General features: G+C 41.5%; 1 protein-coding gene across 3 annotated transcripts in view; it reads left to right on the forward strand.

Moving 5' to 3' along the window:
- The first annotated feature begins 2,172 nt into the window (after positions 1 to 2,172).
- PRSS23 (serine protease 23) overlaps positions 2,173 to 16,268 on the forward strand; it is a 22,952-nt gene continuing 8,856 nt past the window's right edge. The window contains exon 1 of one of the 3 annotated variants that reach the window (XM_046638028.1): positions 2,173 to 2,197. Coding sequence is in view for 1 of the 3 variants with exons in the window: in XM_046638023.1 (XP_046493979.1) it covers positions 16,075 to 16,145 (71 nt within the window). In the remaining 2 variants the exon portion in view is untranslated. Of the gene's footprint in view, positions 2,198 to 15,874 lie in introns of those variants that run through there. The other 2 variants (XM_046638023.1, XM_046638027.1) reach the window with 2 other exon arrangements.

Genomic DNA, 16,268 nt, shown 5'->3' on the forward strand with positions numbered 1-16,268 from the left:
TATCATCTTGATGATCACCAAGCACCATGCATGAGTGTAATTGAAAAAGTATCTTGTGACTAACAGTTCTCTTTGAACCATGTTAATAGACACAATAACACACATTTAAGTAGTGTGTTACAGTTTCCAGAATGCTTCTAGAGACATTACTTCATTCCTGTTTCACATCCCTGTGAGATCAGTAGGGCAGGAATCATCAGCCCAGTTTTATCAATAAGGAAAAGGTAACACCTAGGAGAGGCTAAGCAACTAAGAAGTTTCCATAACTAACTAGATGACAGAACTGGGACTAAACTCCAAGATTTCTGACCCCTAGTCCAGAGCTCTTCCAATTATTCCGTGCTACTTACCTTAGGCTATCTAAGGTAACTTCATTCCCTTGTGATTGGTTGATTTAGCAAAGGACTAATGACCACTGAATTCTGTCCATTGTGATATGAGGAGAGGTCTGGAAAGAGGTATAATTTTCCTTCTTCTAAGAGAGAGACAAAGGAAGAGTAGCTTCCTTTTTTTTCTCCTGGATGAAATTGTGTATGACATTTGCTCATTATTTCTCCCTCCGCTTTGCCACAAGCTTGGGCAGAGCCAATGCAGAAGATGGCAGAGCTAAGAGAAGCAGCGATGGAGCCCTAAGTGCCCCTCTCCTGGAGCCACCCCATCTCTGAACTTCTTGATATGTGACATAATCAATTTCTTCATTATCATTTAAGCCAGCATGAGTCAGGGTTTTCCATGACTTGTATCTGAAATAATCCTAACAGAAACAATATGGGAAACTTTATGATGTATGGATTCAGGGTAGAGTCCTGGGTTTGAATCTCCTCTCCACCACTTCAAAGTGGGAATGTTACTTAACTATTTGGAGCCTCAGGTTCTTAATAGTAAAAATAGGGGCACATGTTCCTACTGCTCAGGGTTATTTGGTCAAATGCAATAAGTAACGGGAAGGGTCTGGTACATGGTAGACAACAGATAGCCATTATTGTCAAGATGAACTCTAACTATACCAATTTATAAAAAATATTTTTAAATATTTACATAAAATGATTTTATTGGCCCACTCATCCTTTCTCCTCTAGTCAGGCAGGTATTAGAGTAAATGCAATGTAGGTTGATTCCTAGCAAGCTTAGATCAAGAATACCCAACCTCTGAGTGAACTTCATTTTCCTGAAGCTTTGAGATCATTGGGCAGAGGATGAAAGAGTTGATAATAAAATTACAATGGGAGCTGAGGTTAGGGGGCTGCTACCAAGGCTGGAATTTGCCTTGAAGTCAGCAATCAACCCTTCAAAGAGTAGTCTAACAAATCAAAGACTTGTCATTTATTTGTTTTTAATTTTCCTGCTGAAAGGGTTTTAAGGATTTAATAGTTCAATTTTATTGCACTGTTAAAAAAAGAGACATTGACATCTCTTGTCCTGAAAGAGAAGAAAGCTTGGATAATCTCCTTTTACCAATATGCTATTTATACAACTGTGAGGTCATCACAGTTTAGAACTGAACTGCGCCTTCCTGGGTCGTCCTGGATTGGAGCCAAGTGTCTGTTTTCATTTCAACATTAAAACAAAAAATATCATGTCATCTTGGAATGGTGTCACATTGCTAGGAGGAGCTAATTTTTATCAGCAGCACAATCCCCAAACTACTCTGTTACCTATTATCCCTCTGTTTGATGGAGCGGACCCACTGCTTATCTGGAGAGTATGCCCTCACTCTGGCTGTACACAGTTGTCCAAACAGGGCCTCAGCCAGCCTTGAGGAAAGAGACAAAACCCTGTGTGCTCCGGGAAAAACCAGAGGCCCCAAGCTCTGGACCCTAGGAGAGTGTGAGGCTTGTGGGCATAGCAACTTCAGAGTCATTTATTAAGTTTTGGCTTATGTCTTGATTTTCCAGGGACAGGAATGCTATTATGAACAACTCCTTATAAGTCACACAGGATCTAGAGGCTAAGTGTTCTCACTAATTTCAGTCTGCCGGAAACCCAGATAAAAAGTCACTCCTCCTTGAAGGAAGTCTCCACCTGCAGCTGCTGGTGTCAGTACTGGAATCTCCTCCCAGCGTGACCTTCATTGCTTCTGTCAGGGTGACAGCCTCCCCAGAACTGTCACCATCCAAACTCGCCCTTCCTCCAAGAGCAGAAGCTGCAGCGGAGGGCACCTGTGCAGCCACCAGCTCTGACATCTACTTGCCTTCATGTGAGTAAGTCCCACCTCACCCCTCAGCTCCTATGAAAGGGCTTCTCTCCAATCCGCCTTCCTCCCTCTTATCAGGCAGAGAGCTAGCCCTCCACAGCGTTCTGCAGCCTTTGAAGTGAACGGAACATGAATGCTTATTCTTGTGGTTTTCCTAATCTGTGTACCAAGGGCTGCAGCGGCAGTGATCCTGTGTTGAAATAAAACGGGATACTGGTCTGAAAGAGCAGGAAGCATATTCCTTTTATAGACAGAAACCTCCTGCTTTACTCTGGAAGTGCCTGTCCTTACCTCACTTTCAAAGTGTGAGAAATCGCTGCCCTTTCCAGGGACAGCTATGGGGTGCTCATCCTGGCAAGCTGGCTTGTTTTTCACTACCTCTCACCTCTACTGAGTTGAAGGAGACCCTAGAGGCCTCAGAGAGTGTCTAAGAAATGCCTGGGCAATCTGCTGAAAGCTGAAAATAAGCCTCCGATTTACCTCTTTGTTGTCTTTTTTCAAGGTCAGATTGGCTGATGATGTCAATCAAAACAGCCAAACTAGCTTCCCTCTTACCTCTGTTCCAAAGGGCTCTCCCTCGCCTATGAGATGTGTAACGGCTACAAATAACCAACACATGATACCTTCCTCAATTAGCTCTCAAACTAGCAGCTAACCATAGAGTTGTTATCCTAAAAATAAAACTAATAATAATAATCTGATAATGAGTAGCTAACATAATTAGAGAATTAGGCCCATACAACATAGGGACATTTTGATGCATTTCCTAATTTAATCCTCTCTGTAACCCTGTAAGGAGGGTATTGTCACTATCCTATTTTGCAAATGAGGAAGCAGGCTTTCCCAGGGTGTTGTCTCTTCTGTCTGCCTCCCTCCTGGCGGCCTCCACCCTTCCCCGCCCTGCCCTGTGCCCAGAGGCTGACTGAGCCTTACAGCCTGCACAACCCGGCCCCCTTGTGAGCTGACTTTGGCAGGCCTGAGAGATCAGAGGGTGGGAGGAGAAGAAGTCTTTCCGGCTCCCTCCCTTCTTGGGCACCAGATTCCTCCCAAGAATTCCTCCACGGACTGCTTATCTCCTCCCATAGGCCCCCTCCCTGGTGCTCACGCTCCCTGGGCTCCACTACAACGTTTCTTCCCTTCTACCTCCCACCCTAACAGGAGTGGGGGCTTCCCCCTGTTGCTAGATCCTAGGTGATTCTCTCTGTTTGTCCCCTCAAGCCTGTCTTCACTTCCATAAGTAGCCACTTCATTAAAGTCTCTTCATTTGAACGAATCTAGAGCAAATTGTGCTGCTGACAAGTCACTGACTGGTACACCCAGCAAAAGAGGTGCAGACCAGAGGTTCAACCCCACAGTATTTGGTAATAGGAGAGAGGAAAGGTGCACTGATAGCAAAAGAAATGACATTAGAAGAGCCATCAGCAAGTTGTAGAGAGTGTTATGGGAAATTGAAGGCCAACAAAAGTACTTTGTAGAAGATGTGACATTGTGTTAGGCCATTAAAAAAACAAGTAGAATTGAGACAGGTGGCTAGGAAGGAAAGAGTTTCAAATACCTACAAAGGCATTGAGGCAAAAAAGCACACCACATGCCAGGAACAGAAGGGGTTCAGTCCCAGAGGTGGAGTGAGCTCATGGATGGGGTTTGTCTCCTGTTCTGTGAAATGTTACTACCATATTGAAAAAAAGATTCCACTGTCAAATAAGAGTGGGTAACTTTGAGATAAATGAGCTTAACGAGGTTTCTTTACTCAGGACTTCTCAGAGCAGGAATGCTAATATGCATATTTTGTTACTTTTTTCATGGACAATCTATTAACATCTTCCAGAAGTGTGGATGCAAATAAAGTATGGGAAACACAAGTTGTCCAATAGGATTCTACAGTCCTGTGGAAGTCCGTGGCATATTAATTCAGCGTGATCAAGGTTGCCCCAGGGAGAGAAGCTCAAGGCATCCTGCCCTACATACCCACCTGTATCATCCTATGGGAAGTATAGGACGTCATGACCTGATCAGATCTGATTCTTATCAAAAGTTATAGGACCACCCAATAGCCAGACCCCACCTACACTGATAACATTTTAATGACATTTTTAACATAATCTTTCCTTTGTCTTATAAAGAGAGAACTCACATACCCATGCCTTATAAATTTAGCCCTACCCTCAACCCATGCCTGCAGCTCTTCACTGCCCATGGGTCTTGTCCCCATGCTATTCTCTGAATAAAGGAGCACTACTACCAGACCTTGAGAATCCAAGAAATCTTTTGACTCCTTGGCTCGCAGAGCCCACATCAAGAGCACACTGTGGCAGGAGCCTGCCCGGTGGTGCAGTGGTTAAGTTCACACATTCCGCTTTGGCTGCCCAGGGTTCACTGGTTCAGATCCCGGGTGCAGACATGGCACCACTTGGCATACCATTCTGTGGCAGGCATCCCACATATAAAGTAGAGGAAGATGGGCATGGATGTTAGCTCAGGGACAGTCTTCCTCAGCAAAAAGAGGAGAATTGGCAGCAGCTGGCTAAGGGCTAATCTTCCTCAAAAAAAAAAATAGAGCACACTGTGGCAGCCAGAAGTCAGAGCATATTCCAAAGGGTTCTGTAGGAAATTAGTGGTGTGGGGACTGGAATTGGCCACCCCAAGATATGTCTCTTTGGCATGAGGATTGTTTGGGGCTGGTTGCTTTGCAGACAGGGAAGGAGGCTCTGAGGGGTGGAACTTGCTTGCCCTTTGTTAGGAGACATTTACATTGTAAAGGAAATCTCCATCTATAAAGGTGCCTCCCTCTCATACCAGGAAGAAGAAAGGAGATGACCTTCTCTCTAGAAACTCTTAATCAATGCCAAAGGCAAGGACTTAAATCTGCATTTTGCTTACTCCCCCTCCCAAGGTTGGCATTTCTTTAAGGGTTAAGCATCTTTCCTTAGGCTAGGAACTGATTGCTGTGCTCACCTGTGACCACCCAGCTTGAGACAATAGACTTGCCTCCTGCTACGCCCACCGAGATAGCAGACCCACTATCTGCTGTGTCCATCAAGCACTGTGCCGACAGGGCAATCTTGTGACTATTGTGGGAGGGACATTTCAATCATATGTGAAACAGCCTGTTTGGGGGTATATAACCACTCTGTGCACCCCACTTCTTTGGTGCCCTTTCTTCCTTTGGGAAGAAAGGCCCCGAGCCATGGTCCTCATAAAGCTTTGTTTAATTTTCTCTTGCTATTCTGTCTCATGTGAATTTAATTCGTTCTCTGGCCAGATGAACCCACATTTAGGTAGAGGAAACTTCTTCCTCCTCTACAGTGGGAATGTCACAAGTCATGAACAAATGACACCTTGAATGCCGTCATGCAGCCATAGCATGAGTACGGCAATGTAATTAGCAAGGCCAAGTGGAAATTGAATTTGCTATGTTCTCATCACCCACAAGGAAAGAATGGTGAATGGGCATCAAACAGAAACTCAGATTCATATCCTGGAAAATATTGGAGCCCCAGTGGTAAAATTTCACATACAATGTGCCCTGCTTTTAGTGGCTGGCAAACCAAATTATTTCAGACCTGATATTTTAACCTAATTAGAATTTTACTTATTAATTTATTTAATCATTTATTAAATAAATGTTAATTGAACCTTTACTATGAGCCAGGCTCTCTGCTAGACTACAGAGGAAAACCATAAAAACTAGAAAGAAAAACAAGACAGAGTTCCTGCTCATAAATAAGGAGCTTTGGACCATTTGAGGTTGAACATGTAAATATATAATTACAATGTAAGATATAATTTCAATACAATTCTCTGAAAACACAGAGAATGAACTTGCATATCCAGCAATGAAGGGTTTGGAAGCCTTCAGAGGAGAGCTGATATTAGAGCTTGAAGGATGAGTAGAATTTGCCAGAGGAAAAAGGAGAAACCTCATGAAAGACACTAAATTTGAATATCCAGACCCCACATTTAACCACATAAAAGCTTATTCCTTATAAGACAGAAAAGATAGAATCCAATATTTGTGGATAAATATAAACATAAATTAAAAACAAAAGAATTTCCCAAAAATGCTCCTTAAAGTTATAGGGACTTTGGAGAAAATTTTATAACATAAATGTAAAGAGAATATCAAAAGATTATTAAAGTCTATTTCAAGGCCAGTGGCTTTGCTGCCTCTCCTTGAGTTAAAGGAAGAAAAAATTCTTAATTTTCTCTTTTGTTCTTGATCATGGGGTCCATGCAAGTTACAGTACATCAGAGAAGCCCAGTGCTGGCCTCTGGGGACCTTCTGAATTTGACCAGAGAAAATAAGAAACATGCAGCTATTTAAAATGTTTCTAATTTTCAGTTTAGAATAGTGCCCACAGTATACAGGAAATTGCTAGTACCAAAGCCTGTTTTTCTTCCTGATAATTTTCAATGGTTGTATTCTTTTAAGTGGGATTAGAATAAGGTCTTTCCTTGCTGTGCAGCTTTTTTTTTAGGGTACCGTGAGTACCAACGTGACAATTTAACCCTACAACTACTTTATATATTAAGCTTTTATATATTATAACCTTACATGTTTATATTCAGAGTGTGCCAACTACTTATATTTCCAAACATTTAAAATGAGTAATCTATACTTAACAAAAACAGGAATTTGTAAAAAGTTTTCAGTCCAATACAAATAAATCTGTTTTGTTATAGAGTGTTGTAAAGTCTTTTTTAGTGGTTCTTTTTGTTAGCTCTTTTTTTTAAAATTATGGGAGTTTGTTGTGGTTTTGTTTTTACCATGTAAGATTTTAAATCCACCATCATAAGGGAAAAAATTTGGCTTTTCCCTTAAAACACTGACAAATGTATAGACCTGCAATATTAGTGATTCAACAGAGGTTTGTTGAATGAATGAATGAACTGATAGTGCCATAAGAGAGGCAAGAGGAAGACAAAAAAAATACAGTCCCGGCTCCCATTTGAATCTGTAATTTTTCCTAAATTCAACACTAAGAAACTCTCTGTTGTTTACAGACCAGACCTATGACAAGAAGATTTGGGGGTTGAACAAGAGTCCTGAGACAAATTTCTTCTTAGAAGGCTGGGATTAAACTTTTTAGCATTGATAATATAACAATTTGATTCATTCACTTGTTCATTCATTCATTCAATAATTTTTTAGTATTTATTGAGTATTCACAGTAGTAGTGATAATAATAATAATATTAACAATAGGTAATGCCAATTTAGAATTTGTTATGTGCTGAACCCTGTGCCATGTGCTTTGTACTGTATACAGCCCTGAATTAGCCCCATTGTACAGATGAGAAAAGTGAGGTGAAGAAAGTCACATAACGCACTCATGGTCATCAAGCTACCAAATTGAGTTGAAGTCAGTCTGTTTGGAATTCCATCTTCTTCAATACCCAGGACCCCATGATAGGGGTGCCCTGTGATAAAAACATGTGCATTGTCCTCCTGTGAGAATTAGAATGTCTTGGCCTGACCTGTGGCAGAGTGGTTAAAGTTCCGTTCACTCTGCTGCGGAGGGCTAGGTTCCGAGTTTGGATCCTGGGTGCAGACCTACTCCATTCACCAGCCATACTGTGGAGGTGCCCCACATATAAAAAAATAGAGGAGGGGGGTCATCTCTGTAACTGCAGCAGCTAAGTTCGCACATTCCACTTTGGCAGCCTAGAGTTCACCGCTTTGGATCCCAGGTACAGACCTGCACACCGCTCATCAAGCCACGCTGCGGCAGGTATCCCACATATAAAATAGAGGAAGGTAGGCACGGATGTTAGCTCAGGGCCAGTCATCCTCAAAAAAAAAAAAATAGAGGAGGCTGGGTGCAGATGGTAGCTCAGGGCTAATCTTCTTCAAGCAAAAAAGGAGGAGGATTGGCAGCGGATATTAGCTCAGTGAGAATCTTCCTTAGCAAAAAGAAAAAACAATTACAATGTCATAGACTCAAAGCTGTAAGAGTAAGTCATCTAAGCTCTCTTTTTATAGATAAGAAATCAAGGCCAGTAAGTGAGGTGATTTACCCAAGGTCACAGCCAGGTTTAGAACACCCTCCCCCCACCCACAATCCCCTGTGTTGTCTCTCATTTCAATTCTCTTTTCACTCACTACAGGAGCAGAAAACCCCCACGTATTGAGTAAACTACTAGATCAATATTATCACAACAGAAATAAGAAACCATGTAGAAATGATTTTTAAATATGTAAATTTGTCCCCTTAGAAGTAATCCTCAATGATAACTTTCAAACTGACTTAAATTGTTGAAGCTGCATTCAAATCTTGGCCTCATGAAAATGAAGCACTAAGAATGAGTTTTGCAGTTTAGAGTTGGTATTGGGTCTCTCATCTCTCTGCCACCTTAAGTTTCCAATTATCTTTCAGCCCCATCTGCTCTGCTGCTCTGAGGCCATTTAACAGACCATTATGAAGTGACTGCACAACTGGAACAAAAGCAAGATAGAATTAAAGGAGGTTTAGGGCTGGAGCGACATCGGCAACTGATTCAATGTCCTTGTCATAAGCTCAAGAAAAGGCAGGACTGGGGAGTCAGGTGTGGGAAGCAATACAACACAATGAGCCTGGTGAAAGAATGGGACAGATAGGGAAGAAGTCCCAGTTGTCTCACTTACTAGTATAGCACTGGGTGTCCTGTTTAACCACTTGGGACCTCAGTCTCCTCATCTGCAAAATGGGGAGAATCATAGTCCCTATTTTTCTGTTTGTCTTGAAGATTATGTGGGGACTGCTCTTGGTCATGCCAAGATATGTCTCTTTGGCATGAGGATTATTTGGGACAGGGAAGGAGGCTCTGAGGAGTGGAACTTGTTTGCCTTTTGTTAAGAGACATTTACATTGTAAAGGAAACCTCTACCTATAAAGGTGCCTCCCTCTCTGCACCAGGAAGAAGAAATGTGATGACCTTATCTCTAGAAACTCTTAATCAATGCCAAAGGCAAGGACTTAAATCTGCATACCAATCTTATTCCTGTTTCTGGTAACCTCCTGTAACTGACTCCTCCCACCCCCAAAATCCTCCTTTGTCTTTTGCTAGATATGATATTTAAGTGGGTGCTTCAGCCATTTTGGCAAGTTGCTCAGCTTGCCTGACCTCTCCCATGTATACATGTTATAAAGCTTTGTTTGATTTTCTCCTGCTATTCTGTCTCATGTGAATTTTATTCGTTCTCCAACCAGACGAACCCAGACAGGGTAGAGGAAATGTCTTTCTCCCCTACAATTACATGCAATAAAGTCTATTCCACACTACCTGGCACAGAGTATGCACTCAATAAACATAGCTATAACTATTACAATCCAGTCCTAGTTCTGCCCCCTCCATTCACCCATTGATTTTCTTGTTTATACAGTAGAGAAACACACTGAGATAATGTATGTTAAAACCTTGCTCAGATCTTCATCCTTTGAGCTTCTGCTCAAATTCTGCCATCTCATGGAAGCCTTCAGCACCTGTGAGAGTGGGAATTAATGATTCTCTCTTCCATGCTTTCTGGCTGTACCCTGATCCAGCCTGTATCTCACTGTCTCCTGTATTTGATTTTGTTTTGTTTACATCCATAGCATAAATTCCTTGAGGAGAAGGACATCTGCTCTCTCTCTCCCACAGTCCCTGTACAGTCACCTTATACAGAATGACACTCAGTAGACATAGGGGCCTTGCCCTGAATGCATTTTGTAGAATTATTTTATTTAGTTCATATTCATTTATAACATTGTGTAATTTCAGGTGTACATTATTATATATCAGTTTCTGTATAGACTGCATCTTGCTTACCACCAATAGTCTAGTTTTCATCCATCTCCAAACGTATGTGCCCCTTTACCCCTTTTGCCCTCGCCTCAGCCCCTTCTCCTCTGGTAACTGCTAATCTGTTCTCTACATCCATGTGTTTGTTTATCTTCCACCTATGAGTGAAATCATAGAGTGCTTGTCTTTCTCTGTCTAGCTTATTTTACTTAACATAATACCCTTGAGGTCCATCCATGTTGTTGCAAATGGGACGATTTTGTCTTTTATATGGCTGAGTAGTATTCCATTGTATATATATACCACAGCTTCTTTATCCATTCATCAGTTGATGCGCACTTGGGGTGCTTCCACATCCTGGCTATTGTGAATAATGCTGCAGTGAGCATAGCGGCACATAAGTCTCTTTGAATTGTTGATTTCAAGTTCTTTGGATAAATACCCCAGAGTAGGATAGCTGGATCATATGGTAGTTCTATTTTTAATTTTTTCAGAAATCTCCATGATGTTTTGCATAGTGGCTGCACCAGTTTGCATTCCCATCAGCTGTGTATGAGGGTTCCCTTTTCTCCACATCCTCACCAACATTTTTTATTTCTTGTCTTGTTAATTATAGTCATTCTGACAGGTGTAAGGTGAAATCTCATTATAGTTTCGATTTGCATTTCCCTAATACTGAGCGATGTTGAACATCTTTTCATGTGCCTGTTGGCTATCTGTTTATCTTCTTTGGAAAGATGTCTGTTGATATCCTTTGCCCCTTTTTTGATCAGGTTGTTTGGTTTTTTTGTTGTTGAGTTGATGAGTTCTTTTTTATTTTGAAAATTAACCCCTTGTCAGATATATGATTTGCAAATATTTTCTCCCAGTTTGTGGGTCGTCTTTTTGTTGTGTTAATGGTTTCCTTTGCTTTGCGGAAGCTTTTTAGTCTGATGTAGTCCTGTTTATTTTTTCTTTTGTTTCCCTTGCCTGAGTAGACATGGTATTTTAAAAGATTCTGCTAAGACCCATGTCAAAGAGTGTACTGCCTATATTTTCTTCCAGGAGTTTTATGGTTTCAGGTCTTATATTTAAGTCTTTAATCCATTTTGAGTTAATTTTTGTATATGGTGTAAGATGATGGTGTACTATCATTCTTTTGCATGTGGCTGTCCAGTTTTCCCAAAACCATTCATTGAACAGACATTCCTTTCTCCATTGTATGTTCTTGGCTCCTTTGTTGAAGATTAGCTGGCCATAGATGTATGGTTTTATTTCTGGGTTTTCACTTCTGTTCCATTGATCTGTGTGTCTGTTTTTCTGCCAGAACCATGATTTTTTTTATTAGTATAGCTTTGTTGTATATTTTAAAGTCAGAGCCTGTGATGCCTCCAGCTTTGCTCTTTTTTCTCAGGATTGCTTTGACTATTTGGGGCCTTTTGTTGTTCCATATAAATTTTAGGATTCTTTGCTCTATTTCTGTGAAGAATCCTATTGGGATTCTGATTGGGATTGTATTGAATCTGAAGATTGCTTTAGGTAATAAGGACATTTTAACTATGCTTGTTCTTCCAATCCATTAGCATGGAATATCTTTCCATTTCTTTATGCCTTTTTCCATTTCTTTTAGTAATGTCTTATAGTTTTCAGTGTGTAGGTCTTTCATTTCCTTGCTTAAATTTATTCCTAGAAATTTTATTCTTTTTGTCACAATTGTAAATGGGATCCTATTCTTGACTTCTCTTTTTGCTAGTTCGTTATTAGTGTATAGAAATGCAACTGACTTTTTAAGTTGATATATACAACATCCCATCCAAAATCAGCAGGTTACACATCCTTCTCAAAGCACATAGAACATTCTCAAAGATAGACAATATTTTGGGACAAGGCACACCTCAATAAACTTAAGAAGATTGAAATTATATCACACATCTTTTCTGATCACAATGCTGTGAAACTAGAAATCAACCACAAGAAAAAAGCTGGGAAAGTCGCAAATATGTTGGGACTAAGCAACACGCTACTGAACAACCATTGAATCAATGAAGAAATCAAAGGAGAAATCAAAAAACACCTGGACACAAGTGAAAATGAAAACATAATATACCAACTCTTATGGGATGCAGCAAAAGCAGTACCAAGAGTGAAATTTATAGCAATACAGGCATCCCTCAACAAACAAGAAATCTCAAATAAGTAATCTTAAACTACACCTAACAGAACTAGAAAAAGTAGAGCAAACAAAGCCTAAAGTCAGCAGCTGAAGGAAAATAATAATTAGAGCAGAAATAAATAAATGAAATAGAGACTTAAAAAGACAGTAGAAAGGATCAATGAAACTAAGAGCTGGTTCTTTGAGAAGAGAAGCAAAATTGACAAACTCTTAGCCAGAATCACTAAGAAAAAAAGAGAGAAGGCACAAAAAAATAAAATTAAAAATGAAAGAGGAGAAATTATAATGGATACCACAGAAATACAAAGGATTATAAGAGAATGCTATGAAAAACTATATGCCCACAAATTGGATAACCTAGAAGAAATGGATAAATCCTTAGAATCATACAACCTCCCAAAACTAAATCAAGAAGAAATAGGTGCCAGCCTGGTAGAGCAGCGGTTAAGTGCACACGTTCCTCTTTGGCGGCCCAGAGTTCACCAGTTTGGATCCTGGGTGCAGACATGGCACCACTTGGCATGCCATGCTGTGGTAGGCATCCCACATATAAAGTAGAGGAAGATGGATATGGATGTTAGCTCAGGGCCAGTCTTCCTCAGTGGACAGAGGAGGATTGGCAGCAGTTAGCTCAGGGCTAATTTCCTTCAAAAGAAAAAGAAAAACAAGAAGAAATAGAGAATGTGAGTAGACCAATCACAGTAAAGAGATTGAAACAGTAATCGAAAACCTCCCAAAGAATAAAAATCCAGGACTAGATGGCTTCTCTGGAGAATTCTACCAAACATACAGAGAAGATTAATACCTATTCTTCTCAAACTAATCTGAAAAACTGAAGAAGGCGGGATGCTTCCTAACTCATTCTACAAGGCCATCATTACCCTGATACCAAAACCAGACAAGGACAACACAAGAAAAGAACATTACTTTTTCTTCAGCCAATATAGTTCATCAGCCAATATAGCTGATGAACATAAATGCAAAAAGCCTCAATAAAATATTAGCAAATTGAATACAGCAATATATTAAAAGGACCATACACCATGATCAAGTGGGATTTATACCAGGGATGCAGGGGGATGGTTCAGCATCCACAAATCAATTCATTTGATACATCACATTAACAAAATGAGGAATAAGAATCACACGATCATCTCAATAGATGCAGAGAAAGCATTTGACAAGATCCAACATCCATTTATGATTTTAAAAAATCTCAATAAAATTGATATAGAAGGAAAGTACCTCACTATAATAAAGGCCATATATGACAAGCCCACAGCCAACATCTTACTTGACAGTGAAAAACTGAAAGCCATCCCTCTGAGAACAGGAACAAGACAAGGATACCTGCTCTCACCTCTCTTATTCAACATAGTACTGGAGGTTTTGGCCAGAGCAATTAGGCAAGAAAAAGAAATAAAAGGGATTGGAATTGGAAAGGAAGAAGTAAAATTCTTGCTGTTTGCAGATGACAAGATTCTATGTATAGAAGACCCTAAAGAATCCACCAGAAAACTATTAGGAATAATCAACAACTACAGCAAAGTTGCAGGGTACAAAATCAACAGAATGCATTTTTAAAGACTCAATTGCTATGTCCCTGAAAAGTATTTGAGAATTATGATTACAGAGTTGAACTGAGTTCTTACAAAGAAGTGAGGGTTTGGGGTTTTTTGTTTGTGGGTTTTTTTTTTTTTTTCAGGGAGGGGAGTGGAACAAGTAGAAGAAGAAAAGCAAATATCTATCTAGGCTCAGCATGAGGACACCTGCTATTTACACAGGGCATTTTTCTTGGAGATCAAAGTACTCTACAGATCTGTCGTTGTCCTCATGGCAGTCACAATGACAACCTAAGAGCCAGGGAGTATCTTCTCATTTTGCTGTTGACATCAAGTGGTACTTGTTCAAGCCCTGAGCTCTCGTGGTTACAGCTCCTTTGGGTTACTGGGCAATAGGCCTGACACTGGCTGTGGGAGTGGCAATAGGGGAGGGGACCTGCTCTTGGGTCCTTCTGTGCCTCGGTTTCCCTTTCTGAGTGATGGAAATAATTGCCTTGTTCTCATTGATTCTATCGCCCCAAATTGGTTACAATGTAATTTTTTAAACTGCCAGGAAAAATGAGCAATGAACATCAAAGTAGGTTGAGGCGGTGCTGAAAGACCATACCCCAAAGCAAAGCTAAGGCACCTTCTTTTTGCATAACAGATATAACCATAGCTAATATTTATTAAGGGCTTACTGTGTATCGGGCAGTGTGCTAAACACTTTATGTGTATTAATTCATTCAATTCTAAAACAACCCTATGAGGTAGTCCCCATTTCACAGAGGAGGAAACTGAGGCACCGAAAGGTCAAGCCAACAGCTACTCAGCTAGTCAGTGGCAGAGCCTGGAAGGGTACTCACATGGTCGAGCGGCACTAGTGCACTGTGAATCATGCTGCCGTACTGTCTTCCTGTGGCCACCTCTTTAATTTGGCGCCTAGCACAATGCTGCGCATGTAATCGGTGCTCAGTATTTGTTGAACGGGAATAAAACTAATAAAACTCGAGGCTGGTTGAGAAGCCTCTCTCTTCTTCCCCTCCTTCCAGTTCCACGCCCAGCTCCTCTATTAAAGTAAGATATTTGACTTTTAATCGTGGTTCTCCCACGGGGAGCTACAGACCCTTGGAGAGCCATAATTTAAATTTTTTTCATATTTGTGATTAAAAAGTGAATATCATTAGGATAACTATCTGATACCTAGTACCGCCTTGTGATTTCAGTGCCTGTGTGCTATGTGTTGGCACCAAGAGTCACCACTTCACTATTTATGCTACTAAGAAAGCAAAAGCACAAAGTTATTCTCTAAACGATGTATCAGAGTCAAGGGAAAGCTAAATATTTGCAATGACATAAGGTGTGAGCCAGGGGTGTGGTAGCTGGAACGGAGAAAAGAGGTGAGAAACGTGAGTCAGTACAGGGCACCTCACATCCCATGAGCACGGTAGCAGTTGAGTCAGCGTTACTAACTTGAATTTTATAGTTCTGGGAGGAGATTTTTATATTTAATTTATGAATTTGTTTTGGTTTTATTCCAGAGTTGTTCCAAAGCTATAACATCAGTTTATATCTGGTTCTATGTTTACATACAGTAAGGCAACATTTTAAAAGAAAATAATTTAAGTCAAAACTGGGGAAGTCTAAGAAAATGTTGCCCTTAACATGGTAGAGAATATCGGTTTCCCTCACATTTGAGAAACACCACACAATGGCAAGTGTTCCGGCTTCCCCATTTAAAATCCATTGCAAACATACACACGTTAGGTAGTCATTTACACCTCGATGCGAAATAGTATGTTAGCTCCCCGCTTTCTGAAAGTAGGCTTTGATGGGAGAAAGGAAGGCTAAGGGGCTTGATAGGAAAAAAAAAATGTGGCCTCAGTGCAAAATCGTGCCCTACCACTCAATAACTGTGTGGTTTGGGGAAAGTCATTAAACCTCTGTAAACCTCAGGTTCCTCGTCTGTAAAATAGTGGTAATCTGCACCTTCTTCACCACATCCGTCTATATGTAGCTGGTTCACAGAAGGCGCTCAATAAACGGCCATCTATATAAAATAGCGATGTACTGGGGAGAGAATAGAAAGGCTGTAGCCCGAGGTTATTAAAAGGCACAGTCACCTGCCCGGCGAGGGGAAGGCCCCTTGGAGTGACTTAGGAAAGCAGGCCGGCTGGGCGAGGAGGTGGCTCCACCAGCTGGTGCCCTGAGACAGAGCTGAGCCGGTGGGCTCAGCCGCCCGCCTGCCACTCAGAAGCTGCCAAGCCGCCGCCGTGCTCCGGGCCGCACGCACCCATGGGTGCCGTCAGGGATGCGAAGCCTCCGTGGTCCTGCCACCCCAGTGCAGGTTTCCATTCCGCGGAGGCCCCTGAAAGATCGGGTGAAGCGCAACGGAGCCGGGTCACAGCCTAAAAGCTCTCCAAGTGCATGTGGCGTAGGGAGCGCACGGGGTTTTCTGGCAACTCTTCACATTTGCGGAGGGACTCCCGGCGCACGAGGTGTGGCCCGCGTCCCCAGTTCTAGGTTGCGGGGTCGGCCTTGGGGGCACCCGGCCTTGGCCAGTAGGCAGCGGACTGCGGCCGCGAGGGCCCTGAGCTCCCTCAGGGGACTGCGCCGGGCCC

The sequence above is a fragment of the Equus quagga genome, chromosome 14, assembly GCF_021613505.1.
Source record: "Equus quagga isolate Etosha38 chromosome 14, UCLA_HA_Equagga_1.0, whole genome shotgun sequence".
NCBI classification, from domain to species: domain Eukaryota; kingdom Metazoa; phylum Chordata; class Mammalia; order Perissodactyla; family Equidae; genus Equus; species Equus quagga.